This window comes from Chiloscyllium plagiosum, chromosome 13 (assembly GCF_004010195.1).
Source record: "Chiloscyllium plagiosum isolate BGI_BamShark_2017 chromosome 13, ASM401019v2, whole genome shotgun sequence".
Classification (NCBI taxonomy): domain Eukaryota; kingdom Metazoa; phylum Chordata; class Chondrichthyes; order Orectolobiformes; family Hemiscylliidae; genus Chiloscyllium; species Chiloscyllium plagiosum.
In genome coordinates, this window is record NC_057722.1 from 21,458,686 (window position 1) to 21,479,071 (window position 20,386).

The following is a 20,386-nucleotide window of genomic DNA, read 5'->3' on the forward strand; positions in this document are numbered from 1 at the left end:
GAGGGGAGGGAAATATATCCCTGGTGGTGGGGTCCGTTTGGAGGTGGCGGAAATGACGACGGATGATACGCTGTATATGGAGGTTGGTGGGGTGGTAGGTGAGGACCAGTGGGGTTCTGTCCTGGTGGCGGTTGGAGTGGCGGGGCTCAAGGGTGGAGGAGCGGGAAGTGGAGGAGATGCGGTGGAGAGCATCGTCGATCACGTCTGGGGAGAAATTGTGCTCCTTGAGGAAGGAGGCCATCTGGGTTGTACGGTATTGGAACTGGTCCTCCTGGGAGCAGATGCAGCGGAGACGAAGGAATTGGGAGAATGGGATGGCATTTTTCCAGGGGGCAGGGTGGGAGGAGGTATAGTCTAGGTAGCTGTGGGAGTTGGTCGGTTTATAGTAAATGTCCGTGTTGATTCGATCGCCCGAGATAGAAATGGAGAGGTCTAGGAAGGGGAGGGAGGAGTCTGAGACGGTCCAGGTAAATTTGAGGTCAGGGTGAAAGGTGTTAGTAAAGTGGATGAACTGTTCAACCTCCTCGTGGGAGCCATATAGTCATCGATGTAGCAGAGGAAAAGGTGGGGGGTGGTGCCAGTGTAGCTGCGGAAGATGGACTGTTGGCATAGCTGGGGCCCATGCAGGTGCCCATGGCTACTCCTTTGGTTTGGAGGAAGTGGGAGGATTGGAAAGAGAAGTTGTTCAGGGTGAGGACCAGTTCAGTCAGTCGAAGGAGGGTGTCAGTGGAAGGGTACTGGTTGGTACGGCGGGAAAGGAAGAAGCGGAGGGCTTTGAGTCCTTCGTGATGGGGATGGAGGTGTACAGGGACTGGATGTCCATGGTGAAGATAAGGCGTTGGGGACCGGGGAAGCGAAAATCTTGGAGGAAGTGGAGGGCATAGGTGGTGTCCCGAACGTAGGTGGGGAGTTCTTGGACTAAGGGGGACCGGAACGTGTCGAGGTATGCAGAGATGAGTTTGGTGGGACAGGAGCAGGCTGAGACAATGGGTCGGTCGGGGTAGTCAGGTTTGTGGATTTTGGGCAGGAGGTAGAAACGGACGGGTTCCGAGGGTGAGAGGTTGGAGTGGGTGAGAGGGGTGGAGAGGTTGAGGTGGTTAATGTCGCGGCGGCAGTTGGCTATGAAGAGATCGAGGTGCAATCAACCAAATGATGTCCTCTGTGCTGTAAATGTCCACGAGTCTCTGAGTCTGAATGCACATCACTTGAAACTTAGAGAGAGCTGGTAAAGTAAACAACCCTGAATGTGTAATGGCTTACATCTTAAAGCAGCATCAACAGTGCTGTATAAGAGCAGAAGGATGAATGGAAACTTAGAAAGAAGTAGGGAAATGGAATCTGAAGAACTGGAATTCAGAGATAATCCTGTGCTCTTGCAGGATCAAAAAAACCTATAACAGATCGAACAACTTAGTTCCTGAAGTGAGTTGGTTCAGAAAAAAAATGGATTTCTGCTCTGGCCAGTTTGTTCTTCCAATTTGGCTGTTAACGTGCATTTAAATGGAAACGAAAAGATTTGCTTCAGGACATGATTTGAATTGCATTTTTGTATATTGGAGATGATCTTTAAAGTTTACTTGAGAAATAATGGCAACAAATAAAAGCATGTTAGCATATGCTCATAAATTTTGCATGCTTTACTTCTGTTTGAAGTTTACATCATTAATGATTCAATACCAGAGGGAAGACTGTGCTCTATCTCTGAGACCTATAAAATAATGGTAATAGGACAGAGCACTATGCACATAGGATTATACCTCACTTAGGTCCTCTTATAATACTCATTACAGTGGGGAATGGTTTTTATGTACCGTATCCTTACCCATTAAGTTTTGAAAACTGGGTCATAGGAGAGAATAGTTCCCAAAATCTCAAGGTAGTAAACTTGATTACTTACAGAAGCTGTTGTGTACCTTTTACAATTCCAATATGGAACTCTTCAATTTGTATAGTACTTGAATAGCTAATCTATAATTAGATATGAATCTTTTCTATAAAAATAGCAAGGCACCTTGTTTGAAAATATTATCACTGAAAAAAGTTGTACAATGAAAGATACGATTCCTGATCATTTTCTGCATTAGTCTGTCCATCAGGGACAAATTTATTTCTATTTCCTGTCTTCTGATGTTCAATTTTCTTTTCATAATATTCTTTTAATGTCAAGGGGTTATAAAAAGCAAGGTGGTTTGGTGAGATTTGCTGCAATGTTTAAAATTTGAGGCATATTCCTGACATTCATGCAAATCATAGGAGCACAAAGCCGCAGAATATTAAATGTGAGTATTCAACACAAGAAAACCTTTATCTTTATCCTAGGTATTTTGCTGGAAGTTTGCTTACTTTATAGGATAGAATTCCAAATGAAGCAAACATCTTTGCTGAAAACAGAGTTCATTTATTTGGCTTGGAATGTTATTGATGAGAAAATGTGTTCAAGTTTGAGTGTGTAAAGAAGCTAAACAATAGTGCCTTTTGGTTGTTTTGCTTCCCCTTTTCTCCCTTAGAAGTTTTTTCCCTCTCGCTGGCTACAGTTTCATAGGCACATGTTTGCAAATGACATGTTAGTTGTATTAGATACTGAAGCCTAAACTGTTGGGAGATCAGAATAAACGATAACCATCAGAGATCACTGGATAGTCACCAGCACCAGGGATCGCAGATGATATCTTTCTTTACTCTAAACAAATGGCACTGAGACCAAAATGTAGCACAATGACTACCAGCCCAATAGACTCAGGATCAAACCAGAGGTTCTGTGCTGCAGTACCACACCATGTGTATCATTTACCCATTAAACTATTGCAGTTAAACTCAATAAACCATTTTGTTCCCAGTGTTAACAAAAAATTATACAACTGAATCCTTTAGCTGGAACTTTACTCAATCTCGACAGCAAGTCAGTCCAGAGTTTCCTATCATTTCAAACAAAATCCTTACATGGAGAGGTTTGTATATTTCCACTGTTTTAATTATGCATTGCAATGAATTCAGCATTAGGGAAAAGGGGCTGGCATTGTCAGATTCACCTAGAATTGAATCTTCTCCATTTTCGACCAACTATTCACATTCCCACAAAGCTCTTGTGAATGAGATAATCCTGTTCCCTGGACAGTTCCTGTCTTGAACAAGAGACACGCATTTGACTTGCAGAATGATGACCGGGAGACCTCAGTTATTCCGGATCAGGAACAGTATCTCCAACACCATCACACTAAGCATGAGGGCCCCCCAGGGCTGTGTGCTAAATCCACTGTTGGTTCACCCTGCTGACACATGACTGTGCAGCGATGCATAGGTTGACTCGCATCATCAAGTTCGCTGACAGTACGACTGTAGTGGGTCTCATCAGCATGAACGACGAGTCAGCATAGAGGAGGTGCAGTGGCTAACGGACTGGTGCAGAATCAAATACCTGTCTCTTAACGTGGACAAGACGAAAGAAATGGCTCTTGACTTCGGGAGGGCACGGGGCAACCACTCTGTGCTGGACAACAACTGTGGAGATCGTGAAGGGCACCAAATTTCTTGGCATACACCTGGCAGAGAATCTGACCTGGACCCTCAACATCAGCTCCATAGCCAAGAAAGCCCAGCAGTGCCTCTACTTTCTGCGCAGGGTTTGGGAATTGCACTGTCTTGGATCGTAAGATCATACAATGGAGAGTGAGGACAACTCAGAAGATCATCGCGATCTCTCTTCCCTCCATGACAGACATTTACACCACACACTGCTTCCGCAAGGCTAAGAGCATTATGGAAGACCCCACACACCCCATCTGGCAGAAGATACCAGAACATTCGGTGTCTCACGGCCAGACTGTGCAACAGTTTCTTCCCCAAGCCATCAGGCTCCTTAAGACACTATAATCGGACTCTTTCCAATCTGAAATTCTTTCTTTTGCTGCTAGAAAAATGCCCATTATCCATCATTCTTCTGTTACACTGTAACTTGTGTGTTTTGCACTTCTTATGCACTTTATGCCGTGTATGATTGTGTAGTTTATGCTGTACATGCAGCACCCTTGGTACTAGAGGAACGCTGTCTCGCTTTTAGTGTATCAGTTGTATATGGTAGAAATGACAAATAAAAGCTACTCTATTCTATTCTTAAAGAGTCTGCTGCATCACCTAATCCAACATTAACACAACAATCAGGATAGTTCAGGGTTAACATAAGTTTGAATACAGCATCACGAAGGGTGCATTTAGATATATTCGAAGTCAACGTGTTCAGAGATATTATTTCACATCTTGAAGCAGGACTTCCTGGCTCAGAGGTAGGGACACAACCACTACATCCCAAAAGCCCTATTAGACTTGACCTAAGATGAGTTCATTGTGACAATAGTTTTTAAATTTGTATTCAGGGTATAGTTCCAATGAAAGCTCACAATTCTAATAGGATACTCTATTTCTCTCTCCACCGGTACTAAGGATTTCCAGGACCCCGGTATTTTGCTTTTGGATATTTATCCTCCAATGTCCTGGCAAAACAGCAATCAGTCGGCCTTCAAGGCTGTACAGATAACCAAGGCATTTTACTAATTAGTGGGCATTACATGTCAACTTCACAGTAATAAAGTGTAGCCATACTTGTGTGTCGGTCAGCAGAAAATGAGTATGGGGAATTGGTAATGGGCAATATAGAGATGGCAGAAAAAAATTAAACAAATATTTTGTATCGGTCTTCACTAAAGGCAATACAAGCACAATCTTGGTAATGGCTTTAAATCAGGAATTGCAAGGGAGGAAGTCTAAAATTACAATCACCAGGAAAGAAGTATCAAGCAAATTGCTGAAACTGCAAGTTGACAAGCCCCCAGGTCCTGATGGAAAAATAGTTGATGCAGTGGTTTTAATTTTCCAAACCTCATTAGATTTGATGAAGATTTCTTTGGATTGGCTTTCTTTAGCTAATGTAACTCCTTCATTCAAAAAGGGAGGGAAGCAGAAAGCAAAAAAACTACAGTTAACTTGAAGTCTATCATAGGGAAATGTTCAAAGCTATTATTAAAGACATTTCAACAGGGCACTTGTTCAAGGTAATCAGGCAGAGCCAACATACTTTTTTCAAAGGGACAAGTTTAATTTATTGGAATTCTTCAAAGAAGTCACTTTTGTTGTAGATTAATGGTAACCATATGCATTGTATTTATATTTCCAGAAGGCATTTGATAAGGTGCCATATCAAAGGTTATTTGGAAAATAAAAGTTCATGGTGTAGTGGGTAACATTTTGGCATGGACAGAAGATTGGCTGGTGAATAGGAAGCAGAGGATAGGAATAAATTGGTCTTTTTCAGGCTGGAAAGATGCTGCGAGCTATGTGCCATAGAGGTCAGTGTTGGAACTCAACCTTTTACAATTTATATAAATGCTTTGGTGGACTTGGATGATGATTTTGTGGTTCTTTAATTCAAATGATTTGGATTAAGGGGCCAATGATATGGTAGCTAAATTTGCTGATGTCACAAAGGCAAGTGGAAATGTTGTGAGGGGAATGGAATACAAGAATAGGAAGGCTATGCTTCAATTATACAGGACATTGGGAGACCACATCTGGACTGCTGTGGTCACTGTATTCATGGAAGTATACCACTCCATTGAAAGCAATTCAGAGAATGTTTATTCAACTAATACCTGTCTACCTTTAAGAGGAAAGACTAGATAGGCCAGGCCAGCATCCTCTGCACTAGGCGAAAGTGGGTACCGCAGATGTTGGAGATCAGAGTCAAGATTAGAGTGGTGCTGGAAAAGCACTGCAGGTCAAGCAGCATCCAAGGAGCAGGAAAATCAACGTTTTGGGCAATAGCCACTCAGTATCCTTTGCAGTTGAGAAGAATCATAAGTGACTTAATTGGAACATACAAGATTATATGTCAAAAAGGTGATTCCTCTCATTGCAGAATCTAGAACTAGAGGTCACAGTATAAAAATAAAAGGTCACTGATTTAAGACAGAGATGAGGAAACATTTTCTTTCTCATGCATGTTTGAGTGTCTTTGGAAATCCCTTCCTCAAAAGAAAGTAGATGCAGAATCTTCAAATGCTTTTAAGGGAGAGAGAGAGAGAGAGAGAGAGAGAGAGAGAGAGAGTGTGTGTGTGTGTGTGTGTATGTGTGTGTGTGTTGAATGGTGATGAAAGCTCACAGGGTCGAGGGGCCTACTCTTGTTCCTTGTGTGTAAGTTTTTAGCCCAGACCCTGGATGGATGAAACACTTACTTATCCATGGCTATTGATGAACCAGCTGGATTTTTATTGGTAAACTGTCAGACTTACTAAATTCAATTTCAGGACTTACTATTGTGGTTGACTAAAGGCTCATGGTGCCTTAAGTGCATTAACAATGCTAATATTCAATCCACTACTTGGGTTTCAATTTATCTATTTGATACTTGGGATGCATAAGAGCAATTGTTTGTAAATTTTAGCATCAATAAATCATATTCACTGTAAGTCCTGACACTGCTTGAAAGTCTCAGCTGCAGTTTCAACCTGGGTGCATGAGCCAATAAGTCAGTGATATTATTATAATCGCGTCTGGGTGCGAGGGATTCCTGCACAAGCTGACTAGTTCATTTCACCTGCAATCCCTGGGTCATGGGTTTGAGGTCTGTGTTAGGAGATTGACTAGTTTTCTTGTAAAAACAAAATCAAAAATACATTTTCATTGATTTTTACCAACTCATTAAGAGATTAGAAACTGAAAGTCCGAGGCAGAACTGAGATCCCTCTTTACGATTGCCACCTCTGATATTGATCAGCATTAATTCCAAGGTTCATTTGTTATTGATTTTTAAATAGCTTTCTTACTTCATTATTTATTCTTAGGGATAAGGCTTCTCTAAAACACAGCATTCTACTGCCCAAAAGATTATTCAGCAGCCCTATGTAAATGTATCATCACTGTTATGACTTACAGACATATCAAATGTTTAATTCCAGCACATGTTTTTTTTCAAAAAAGACTGCTATAGTGAAACAAATTAGTGAGTGTGTAAATTCAGTGGTTGTTTGGAGAAATACTTTGAGGGAGAGAGGGTGAGGGAGAAGAAGAGGGAGAGGGAGACAGACTCTGGAATGTCACATCTGACAAAGTGCCAAGGAAAATTACGAGGAAAGCACTTATACAGGAGAAATGCACTGCAAAATTAAGTGTAATCTCTGAGGAATGAAGTGTAATCTCCTGGTCTGTGTATGTGTTTGAGACCAATGGTCTGCTAGTTTGGATTCAAGCACTAAATTGCTTGAAAGTCAGAGCTGAAGAACCACCCACTGTTCACCCCAATATTGCAGGTAAAGGTTTCAATTTCTCAGAGCGTTAGAAGCCAGTTAGCCTGCAAGCCAATCAGAAGGAAACAGGACAACTGAAGGACTCTCATGCTCTGTATGCTGCTAGCCAGCCACAGTCCAAAGAAAACAGGACCAAACATTTCAACTAAATCATAAATGCCAAGAACATCTAACATCAACTGTTCAACTGTCAATGTTCCACAATGTATTGCTCACAAATGAACCATACATCCTTGAAAATGTTTTTGGGCTTCCTTTCCATTTGTAATTTATGTGGGTTTTGTGCTGTTATTTGTTTTTGCGTTTAGTAACTAATAAAGTCGCTCTTTATTAGCTCAAAAAGCTGATTAAATTGGTTCCTTTTAAAAAAAATCCATTTGGCCTGAGAGAAATACACTCACAAATGTGAGCGGGCGGGCGGTGTGTGTGTGTGTGTTTGTGTGTGTGCGCGCGTGCATCCCTTCTTACCCCAGAGCTTGCTTATTCAGTGTATCGTATCTGGAACCATAAAAACCTGGGGATCCTGGGGAACCTTGATCTTTGGCCTGGTCATTACACTATTCCATTTTCAGGAGAGGGGCCTTGTGCTTTCTGTTTGCTGTTGTGAAGTAGTGAAAGTGCAGTGATGTTGGAGGGGATGATGAGATATTCCTTCGCCATGAAGGTAACAGTATTGGAGCTCTGGAAGGGGTGGAGTTGAAAGGCACTTCTTCCCACTCAAGACAGATCTAACTGCAGTTCCCCCTAGACTGCAGCATCACAGAGAACAGAAAAGATGTCCATAAAGCGAGGAGCATGAGGTGAAGGGGTGATCTTACTCACCCAGGGACTCCAAAGAGTAGGAGGAATATCTGCAGAGGCTGAACTTCAAATAGGTGACCACAGAAATGTTTTACCTCCCCGCAACACCCCCTTATGTCATTATAGCTGTCAGAATCAGGATTTCTAACTTGGGCTAGAAGTGTTCAGTGTGGCAGTGGGGTCTGCAACAGAACTGCGGCTCAGGACTAGCCCAGCTGGGGCAGGTTTCTCTTGGTAAGCACACTCACTCAAATGTGCAACCTCAAATCTTGGTCACATTTACCAAACTGAGACTTTCCAGTCAGTGAACCTCCGGTGTTTAAAATCTCTCAAATTGCTTTCAGAAAACTGCTGAAAGATTGATGACAAATCCAGTAGTCTCTCAGGGAATCCGGGAGGGTTGGAAATCCTAGACAGAATACTTAAGTCAGACCTGAAGACCCAAGGCATATGGATTTGTTTTGAAATAATTAACTTTAATCTACATGACAAAACAAGATATTAGTATAGCTCCAGCTAAAGCACTTGTTACTTACTTGGTAAATCTACAGCACAAACTGAAAGGGGAATTAATGAACCATTTTTGCAGTATTAGTTTCAATTTCAGAACACTAAACTATCTTGTGTAAGTACTTGACAACAGGAATCCTTCTCAGAAGTAGAAACATAATGACACTATTAATCGACATGCTGGGATCAATAAGGTTTGGTTAGGTAGCAAGATCCTTATTTGATAATACTAAATCTTTCTCTTGTATCAAACTTAACCAGGGTGAAAATGTTTCAATTTACATCTAAAAATACCTGCAAACCAGCATGCTGACCAATGAGAGCAAGATGAAGGATATTCTAGTCCACAAGTACTTCCTATATTGTGTGACACCCGTGATTATGTGTCAAATGTTTTTCCTTCAGTCACTTGCAAGACAGCTCACTGAAAGACAGCTCACAACTGAATGTAGCATTTGTATCCAACATTAATCTATATTCTAAATGGTTCTTTTGAGGGAACATTCTGTTCCAAACACCGTTAACAACAAGAACTTTAATGCAAGAGAAAATTTTAATAAAGACAAAACTACGTTAAACTGCAAATTGATGACGAGGAGTATACAGGACCATTTAACAGACTTTAATTAGTTGAGCAAAGGTAGCTGGTAACTGCTGGAATCAGTAAAACCAACTTAAGACACTATTGTCTTAACAGACTATTAAATAAGAGATATGCATTATGATTCTCACTAAACTTTAAAATCAACAGGAGGAAGAATGGATGAGTTTTGCCTGAAGGAACTAATCTTTGGAAAGCCACAATGTGTGAAGACAAATAACTCCTAGTTCCTTTAGATCTTAATAGAAAGAACGGGGGCATTGGGACACTGATCTGGACCAAATTGGGGTCCAGAAGCTACCCTTCCCAGCAGCGGGACTGGCTTGACACTTACTGGAGGCAGTCTCATAACGAGCCACCTCTGGATTTGCTTCCTAATTAAAGGTAGTGAGTGGAATATAAATGCTGCTGGCCCAAAAATAGTGGTGCTGTTCTACAGCATCATTGGGAGAAGAGGATAGTGCTAAGGCTTCAGGGATCGAAATGTCACAGATGTTAAAACTCAAAAAGTGAAACATTCAAAAGCAATAGGGAATATCAGGTAAGCCCCTCTAATAGGCTGACTAAGATTGAAGGAACAGCCTTCCTTAACTGCAATCCTTCCTGAAGAATGGAATTGCTAGGTCCAATGACGACTGGATAGCTAATGGGATGTTGCCTTCCCAACACTTGTTAATTCAGGCAAATTTGGAAAGTCACCTTCAATAGAGCCTGTTGTTTTAGAAATTGCCCATCCACTTGCTTTTGGAACCTCCTGGGGATGAAGTTGTATTAGGGAGCCATTCTGGTTCAACTCCCTATTACCACAGACACTTGGAGACTCTTGCAAGATCCAATTTGAATTCTTATCTATTCTTTGTGACGAAATAATTAAATCTCTGAAAGACACTGTATTTGTATGCTTCTGTAAGATCAATTCAGTCTGGCAAGAACAAATGATTTCAATACCCTGAGAGCAAATAGGAATAGATTCCAATGAGTTGCTTCTCTTCTAAAATATGTGACTTTTGTATGATTTTCCTGTCTACTAAGTCCTTAATATACTGTTTATGAATGACTGTTCACAAAGGAAAGGCATTCATTTGTGTATGTTCTAAATATTTAATCAAAATAGCTATGTAACTGTGCATGAGATGTTCAATTGCCAATTTAAAATATAGTACGTGTAAATGCGACAGAGACACACAAGACGGACACCACACACACACACACACACACACACACACACACACACACACACACACAACAGAACCCCAGCTAGGAATAAGTTTCGCAATCTCAACAGCAGCACCTCGAAATAAGCCAGATCACCAATTTTCGATTAGCTCAATGGAACCATTCTGGGATGCATAAGTACTTCCCCAGGAACCCTGTTATCAGCTGGGTACCAGGTGTATAAACAGACTTGTAATGATAGATCACTATGAGAGGAAAAATGACTAATGAAGTCAAAGCTAAGACTTTTTTTTTGCTTGGGAAAGCACATCCCTTAGGCATTCTTTCTCATTTAATGATAAATGGACTTTTCTACAGCTCCTGTGCTTAATAATATTCAAACTGGTCTATTGACTTTTGTGCTGTTAATAGAAAAAAAGTATCCTCAGATACCATTCCTTTCAAATGAGCAGTGTATTAGTATATGTTAATATGTGATCACACATTTAACTGACAATTCAAAGACTTTAACCAAAGAGATTAATTCTTTGAAACGTTCAGAGTAATAATCAGAACTCTTGTTCTGTCATTTCTGATACCACAAGGAGTTCAGTGAAATCTCTAGAAAAGCATTTGAGAACTTGGACACTGTCCAAAAAATGTAGACAACAGACATTGGAAATGTTGCACTCAATTATGTCTTTTTGGTAATTAACCAAGAGAGGGACTTTATTTTTCAAAAAATAATTTCCACGCTCCTTAAGATTAGATTAGATTAGATTAGATTAGTTACAGTGTGGAAACAGGCCCTTCGGCCCAACAAGTCCACACCGCCCCGCCGAAGCGCAACCCACCCATACCCCTACATTTACCCCTAACCTAACCCCTAACCCCTAAGCTACTGAAAATGGAGGAAGTGCCATTTGTGATGATGCTATCACTTTAAAAAGGTTATTTTGTCTGGTACTTTTTTTTGATGAGTGGTTGTAATGGCAGTGGTGCCAAAATGGCTATGAGAAACAGTGTAAGTCAACAATCAGAGGAGGTCTTTAGTATTTTTTCAGAACAGTTGTACAATGAAAGTGATATGGCCAGTTCTCCCAGTCCAGGCTTTCTAGGTTTTTTTTAGCTGTAGCAGACGCAAGATGTTTGTGTCTAGGAGTATTGCAAGCTTCAGTAAATGATTCCTAACTGACCTTCTCTGAAATCTCTCTGGAGATTTCCCTCCTGCCTGTACGAATCTGTGTTCAAATTTACCTTTTGGAAAGGGGTGTGTTTATAGGATGTTACTGTGTTAGAACAGTTAAGTAGTCAAATTATTCTAAATTCTGCTTCCTTTTATTCATGTTTCAACTAAATAAATTGTGCTTTGCTTAATTCAGAGTGGTTGGACCAGTTGCATCATACCAGGAATACCCTCTTCATAGCTACCTTTAAAATAAGGAAAAGTTAGTGCCTGGGTTAGCTTAAAATATTTTGAGGTGTCTGGCCTGGTCCATAACATATTATTCAAGTTTTTGCAGCTTCTGATATCTTCTTAAATAACCGTTGACTTCAGAGAAGACCATGATTAGCATTCAGAAATTGAACCATGGAAGACAACAGGTTGAATCTCATAGGGGTCTGTGTGGTGTGGTCTACGGTAAGATGTACGGTAGAATTGAGAGATATGTTTGGTGAGGCGCATCCCCATGTGTCAAAATCATCCTGCCCCATCTTCTACATTTTTCACAAGCAGCATAGTGAGAATCTTGTCAGATAGTGGAGAATTGCCAATGGCCAGTAACTATTCCTTGGTAGGCCCCTCAATGATGGCCCACCGTACCTCATTAATAGGCTGGTTGCGATCTTACCAAATTTGCCAAACAAGGCGTCAGGAAAACCCAGTCTCCAGGGAACATTCCAGTGTCTGCAGAAGTTTGAAAGATCACCACCAATACATCTATTATCACCATGGCCATGTGTTTTAATAATTCATCATATAGATCATCAGATTAAATTTCACTGTCATTAAGTTCTCTCATGCAGTTACTTTATAGATATTAGTAGTGGGGGTTTGGAAGCTCGGAGAAATTGAAGGGTTAGGGACTGTTGGAGATGGGGGGGATGTTGAACAGTAAGCTGCAAGTTAGATGATCAGGAATGAGTAAAGGGTGAGTAGTAGAGGCAGTGGGAGACAGGGGGTTAGCGGTATGTCTGGAATGTTGGAAGGCCTGAGAAGAGGGAAACTAGGAATATATCTGATGACATGGTAAAACACTGTCTGCCTTCCACTTTTCACCTTTTATAAATTTGAGCTCATCAAAACCAATCTTGCATACCCTAACTGGCACAAATTTATTCAATAATGACCACCAATTTTGCTGAGCCATACTGGGCCCAAGTCTAACAATGCCTGATTTTAGAAATTTCACCAGGGTTTCACTCTCCTCAATCTCTGTAATTCCTTCCATCCTCACAACCCTTCAAGATCTCTGCATTTGTCTAAGTCTGACCTCTTGAGCATCTTCAATTTTCCCAACTCCAGCACAGATGGCTTCAATTACTGGGATCCTAAGTTTTGGATGTGTCCCCAGAAGCCACCTCCATCTCTCCAGCATTCTCCTCCTTTAAACCATTGTTTAAACCTTACGTCTTTGGCCAAGCTTCGGGCCACTGGCCTTAAATACCTCTTCATTTGACTCATGTAAAATTTTGCTTAACACTATGAAATGCTTTGGGGTGGCTTTGTTATGTTCCAGTTCATTACAGTTGTTGTTGCCTACATTAACATTTTGATACCTTACTAATAATCCAGTAAGACTATCAAACAAAGGCAAAGCATCTCATATGGAAAGTTAACCATCAAAAATTATTGATGATTCCTGGAAATAAGTGATCTTTCTGTGGAATATTCATACAATAAATTACATCCACCTGAAAAATTATTGACAAATAACCTCCAGTGGTGAAATTACTAAATCTTTCACCTATATTCTTGAATTATATTATGAACCACATTTTAAAGATATTCTATACAATAGAATCAGTATTTTAATATAAACTTTAAATTTGTCCTGACTCTTCCAAGTAGTAAAGCTCATAACATGCAAATTGAATGTTGCTGATTTGTTATAAACACAAACTCCCCTTATAAACATTCTACCCAATTTTCACATTATTACTTTTTCCTTCATTTATATAATTACTGGATTATGTAGAATTTAATATAGACTCTCTGATTTGGTAAAATTGCATTGCTACCCCAATTGACTGCCCACTAGATAGTTGCACGACCCCTATGTCAACAGGCAGCTTCTTTAGTACATTTCATCATTTTGTTGATTTTAAATGTAGACATTGATACTCCGCACATAAGATGTCTATACAAAGTTTTTTCTATAAATTTAATTGGTTTAATCGAAGTGGTAAATCAAATTAAATACATTGCACCTGAGTGACTGTTCTCAATTCCAGAGGTAGAACTCATAAAACTGCAGTAAATTGAAGCCATCAATTAATTACTCAAAGTATTGTTTATGCATATTTCCCTTGAGTGAGTTTTCTCTGATGTCCTATTGATGTAATCATTAAATGACAAAGCTTGCTTAGAGAGGGGGAGGAGAGAGAGAGAACATTGGAGAGATCAACAAAGGTACTTCTTCACTGCTTGAACTTTATCATATAATCTAATTGTCAGCAATTATCCTCATTGCATTTTAATAATTTTAGTTTTTAGCTACAATCCAGGATTTCTTACATTAATGTTACGAACATGTTTTGGTAGATTCAAACTCATTTGTTTTATTCTGTGTTTATAGCAATCCCTTTGGAATGTTAATTATGCACACTTTTTATTGCTATTGCAGTGCTGGTTCTTTTTTAGGTCAGATATTCAGCAGTAGCTTATATGGTTCAGACATGGCAGTCATCTGTTTAGCTGGGCAGAGCTGGCTGACTTCATCAGCTCTGTGATTTTAATCTCTCTGTTTGAATCCTCTGAGCTGCACCTGACTAATTACATCCTGGATTCAAGGCAGTTTTGTACTTGGATCTAATTCCGGTGGGGGGGCCCAGCCTGAGTTTGATTCATTTACTGTCCTGTGAAGTCACACATCACCACCCTCGGGACTCCCCCTTTTACTTTACTTGTGAGTTAATCCAGCAATTATCAGTGATTCGAATAACTAATAATGACTCACTTCTTCATCCAACAAAACTGTACAGAATAAAACAATATCTAAAGGGAGGGTTTATTGAAAATTCTTTTTAAAAAATCGAGTACTCTAAAGAAAATTCGGAAGACGTATTCTAATCAGAAGATTAAAAATGCAAGCATTTTTAGAAGGAATACAATCAACAGCTTTAGATGTGAATCCTTTACCAGGCTTCACACTTTGTACTGATTACTTACCCTGTTGAGTTATTAATATTGAAATTTTGTCAGATTGAATTTTTAGGGAACTGAATAATGAACCTGAATTGCTCGTAAGAAAAGTGTGGTTTGGATAAAGCCTACTGCAAAAACAGCGGACACTATAATGCTGGCTTATACTTAAGAAAAGGGAAATGGCACACTGAAATGCAATCCAACTTTACAAGCCATTGTAAAGATAATTTGCATGTAGTCCAAGTAATAGGTAACACTTCTCTATGGCAAACTGGCAGTGTCCCTGCCTTTGAACCGGGAGGCATCTGTGAATGGGTTGAATTGAAAAAAAAAGTTAATATTAACAGCGAATTACAAAATGAAACTAGTTTTCAGTGGTTTCTCTTACTTTTAATATGCAGACATGTTTGCTGGTAAACCACACAATCTAGCTAAGACTTTCATAACTGTCATTTAGGCAGTATTGTCTGGTAGGGGTGAGTTTTCTAACTCTCTCACCCAGTGAACAGCACTCCATCTCATTATAACAGGGAGAGGGGCAATACTGGCTGATATCAATGTAGAACTCTTGAATGATAAGACTTGATCGCATTCTACCAGGTCAATCTGGCCAATCTCCACACAGAGTAGTGTTGAATGGGAAGGTTCTTCTGAACAGGAGAAATGGGGCTTGTGATTGAGAAACCTGCTGATCAGTATTACCTGGAAATGATTAGTACCATTCTCATTATTCTATTTTCAAGAAACTCTTGCTGATAGGGAATTGGGCAGCAAGATAGAATGGGAACAGTGCTCAAATGGCTCTGGACACAGTCATACTGCTGAGATATCTTCTCAGTTGCATTGTTAAACAAGATGTTAAGAGCAACTTGACAGTGCTAAATGTATTTTGTTGACAGTGAAGCAGTGTGAGGTGATGGTGCTGCCAGTTAAATGAGGTGGTGTCACTCTGGTAGCATGGGGCAGGGGATCCAGTGGAAATGCTCTCACAACCTGCCACAGATGCAGAGATGGACCTTTATATACAGTGAAGCATTGATACCCAATGAGTTCATTTTCGTGTTAATTGCAGTAACATAAGAACTAGTCACAGTATTGGAAGATTCAATAGACATTTATCAAAGCTCCTGCTATTTACAAACATAAAAATCACAAGAACTTCAGTGTCTGTGCTAATACTAAGCAATGAAGTGATACCCTTTTACATATCTCCCTCCCAGCTGCAGACAGAAGGGTAGGATATCACGTTGAAATCCTGCTGTGGGAATGCAGTCTGACCCATACCGCTGTGGCCATTCAGTGCCCTTGCACTTCAGTGGCCTGTCAACTGTAGTCTTTAAAATTTTTCTTCAAAGGGCACCTCCACTGTGAGAGATGCTGGCTCTCTCAAGGGTATGGGGTCCAAAAGACATGGGGTGCAGGGGTGTGTGATCCAAAAGACATGGGGTGCAGGGGTGTGGGGTCTAAAAGACATGGGGTGCAGGGGTGTGGGGTCCAAGAGACCTGGGGTGCAGGGGTGTGGGGTCCAAACGATCTGAGGTGCAGGGGTGTGGATTCTGGAAGCTTTGGGGTTCAGCAAGAGATCTGGAAATGGCAGGGATGCGGAGGCAGGTGTCCAACAGACTCAAGTTGCTCTGCAGAGATGCCGCCGGGCCCAGGAGTTCCGGGACTGTTGAAGGAGGTTGAGTTCCACACTGTGATTGGCCAGGCCCAGGGATGTGGACAGGCTCTGTCAGGCTCAAAGGATTCCAGAAATGGTTTACCATGCCCTGATGTTTCACAATGGAGTCCATCAAGCCCTGAGAATGGGAATGTTGGGGAGGGGGAGACAGTGGATGACAGGCCATTCATTTTTTTTAATTAAGTTGTTGTCATATTAATTCTGATACTCTGAAACTTGGGCTGTGGTATAAATAAGGAAAATTATAGATATCAACAGCCCAGGAAAAAACAAAACTTCTTGCACTTTATCAGGTTTTTTGTTGTCTGAATGTGCTAAATTGCTGGATCATCAAGAACAAAACAATGTGTGAGAAGTAAGAAGCAGAGTCAGTTTTTACCTAATTGCAGCCTTTCCCACCTGAGAAGACACAGAACAGAAACAAGACGAAGGTTGTAAAAGAAAGTGTATGTTATGTTTCCACTGATCTTCCAACATTTGAGAATTTCAAGGGGACCTCAATATTGACAGCCTTGCTAGACAAAGGGTCGAGAGTGTGGTGCTGGAAAAGCACAGCACCACATACAGCATCCGAGGAGCGGGAGAATCAACGTTTCAGGCATAACCCTGCTCCTCGGATGCTGCCTGACCTGCTGTGCTTTTCCAGCACCACACTCTTGACTCGGATCTCCAGCATCTGCAGTCCTCACTTTCTCCTTGCTAGAAACAGGCTCCATATATTTCAGCCAGGTACCCAAATACGTTACAAACCTTATTGCAATTTATGTTTACACCTGAATGACTAGGTGAGTTCACTTTGAAAACATTAGCCTAACATCTTTTTTTAAAAAGAAAACCTTTTGATGTGCCAAGATCACAAATAATACCTTTCCAGCTACTGGTCAACTCCACCACTTCAGCAGGATGACCTTCCTGTTCTTTAAGATCTTCCTGGTATCTCACCTTTGTGTAGGGATGCTGAATTTTCTACTCCGACCTTTCCCTTCCCTGAATCAGCACTCATTCAACAGGAGCAGCGCAACGGATTTACTTAAATGAGTCCTTATCACCAAAATTGATGGGACCACCTGCAGATAATGGGATTGCTTCACCCACCATGTGCCCAAAGTATCCTGAAAATGATAAATCACCCTCATAATGTTTTATACACCACAGTGCTTCATGAAACCTCGGATAATAGAGGCAGCAATCTCCGATTTCAATGCTGATGTATGTAAGTGTGAAGCTGGCAGCCATTAAATGAAATACTCTAAGTCATAATAAAATAATTTATCTAAAAGCTCATGAATTTAAAGCAACAAATCTGTTGCGAGAATTTCTCTCTGTGCAAAATTCAGCCTGAGGCAACAGCATATAGTGAAATGGAAATTCAATCATATGAACAGTTATTTCAGTAGTTGACAAAATGGTCTTAATCAGAGTGCTCAAATAAAAACTGCTATAAAATATTATTTTACATTCTTGGCCTTCTGTTTGCTTCTTGCTGTAATCTTAAGACACCTCTATCGACACATATTGAATAATCTCATTGGGGAGATTGATAACAGAATATTGTGTCATCCTCCTAAATGAAATTAGATTTATTTACTCGTTATTTTTTCATGGGATGAGGCTGACATTTGCTCCCCATTCCCATTTGCTTGTGAACTGAATAGCTCACTAGATCATTTGAGAACCAGTTAAGGAATCACCTGTAGACCAGACCAGGAAAGGTCGTCTGTCTCTAAAGGATATCAGTGAACTACGTGGACGTTTAAAACCATTCGCAATAGCTTTGTGTCTACCATTGCTCTGACCCATTTCAATTCCAGATTAATTCACTGAATTTAAATTCCATCCACTGTCAAAATGGAATCTGAAACAATGTTCTCAGTGCTTTAGGATTATAGTCCAGTGAGATTACCAGGACATCACAATCTTCTTTTACTAGAAATGGAAAATTTGCTTGCCAAGAGGAAGACAGCGCTTACAAAGAGCTGTCTGAAACATGATGACAGCAATGGGCTACTCCGGTGCTATACAGCTCTATAATAATTACATAGTTTCAAAGAGGCAGCATGGTAGCACAGATGCTAAGTATCAAAGTACTCTCAGAAAACATGATTTTCCACACACTGAGTTTATCATCTTGGACTCACACCATCAGATGTGTTGGCAGTAGAAAGGCCACATTAATCAAATACATGGAGAGGGAGGAGGAACAAATGAAGACTCACTTCAGGGTCACTGAAATACTTTGGAGCCTTCAAATGATTAACAACATAAAAAGCCATCTTAGAAAAAAGTTACTTGGTGGTCGAGTAGGCAATGGTGATCAAAAACGAAAGAAATAATGTACCAAAATCATCACTAAGCTAACAATATCAGGTTTTGTTTTGCTAGTTCACTGTGTACATACACCATCCCACCAACTGCTGCACTGCACTAAATCACTTCAGAATATGAGTTGAAAATATTGTCTCCTGACAACTGCATGAGTTGGAAAATTCTGTGGGGGCTCTGGGGATTGGATGCTCATTTGCAGCTATGAAAATAGCGGGCTCACACCTCTCTTATAAGTTGCGGTGAATTGATGCATTCTGCATACCACAGATGCAAGATAATACCAATTAATCAGTTTAATTTACACCAGTTCGAAGTTTCCTTCAAACAAAATAATTCAATCTGTTATATTTGTCATATGCATCTTGTTTTTTTCTCTTCAGTATTAATGGCCAAATAACTCGCTTACCTGCTCCAGTTTCCAGTGGAACTCAGCTGGACGAAAAGTGTCAATTTGATCAAAATCTCTACGCAGCAGAAATACGAGCCGACAGTTGTGAACATAGAGCGCGTAGTGGTGCCGATTCATCTCTGAAGGCAAAAGGAAAAGTGAGTCAGTGGGAATCCTGCACTGTTTAAAGTTATAACCCTTCATTCAAAGTAACCAATACAGATTGGCAAAGTTACAGAACATGCTTTTGGGTCTGATGATCAAAGAAAGCCATGAGACCAAATGGAGAAAATACAGTGATGTGGTGAACCAACCCGAACAAACAACAAAAAATATTTTTTATAATACCAACTGGATAGGATTTGAAACCAAACTTTTATTTACCTTATATTATGGAGACGCTAATGTCAGTATGGGAATGAATTACAGTTAGGAAAATGGGTTTAATACAGAATAAGGAAATACAGAAAAATATAAAAATAACCAGATCTCTATGACTTAAATTGTGTACACCTCCTTCTTTGTTTGTGTTATGACAGATGATAAGGCAGATATGGCATTTCACTTTTGGAAATTAAAATGTTGCATGCTGATTAAATATAATTATGGGCCAATGGGTCGATAAGAAAATTGGAAAAGATGAATAACATTAACATTTTGTGGAGATGCCTTTCAATACCACCGTTTTAGTGGGTTTAGAGCTGCCAAGATTATACGTACAATAATGCAGTCAGCATTATTTAATTTCACAGTTTCACTGGTTATTTGCATTAAACAAACAACATAACGACTGTTACATACAAATTAATGTTTGGTGTATCTAATCACTGTCAACTACTGAGTTGTAAATATTTCAACTGAACTATGGTGTCATTCTGCCCACTTTATGAGAAGATAAACTACAAAGGCTGTGATGGCTGCTGACAATCATTCCTTTCACAGTCTAAAGCTTTACAGTAGCTGAAGGATGTATGTACGATGCACACAATCAACCAGTGTACAAAAGAATGGTCAGTCTGCATTTTCTCCCATCCCTATTTAAGAGGTTTGTGACACAAACTTCCAGTTGATTGGTCAACACTTGCGGGCAAAGCACTGCATTGGTTTACCATTGCCTGCTGCAGGATGATGTGTTGCTGGAAAAGCACAGCAGGTCAGGCACCGTCAAAGGAGGAGGAGAATCGACGTTTCGGGCATAAGCTCCTACTCCTTTGATGCTGCCTGACCTGCTGCGCTTTTCCAGCAACACATTTTTCAGCTC

General features: G+C 40.3%; 1 protein-coding gene across 1 annotated transcript in view; it reads right to left on the reverse strand.

The window, feature by feature from the left end:
* Positions 1–20,386, reverse strand: part of clstn2a (calsyntenin 2a) — a 543,177-nt gene that overhangs the window by 106,385 nt on the left and 416,406 nt on the right. Inside the window, exon 10 of the mRNA XM_043702948.1 lies at positions 19,144–19,265. Within this exon, the coding sequence (XP_043558883.1) occupies positions 19,144–19,265 (122 nt within the window). The remainder of the gene's footprint in view (positions 1–19,143; positions 19,266–20,386) is intronic.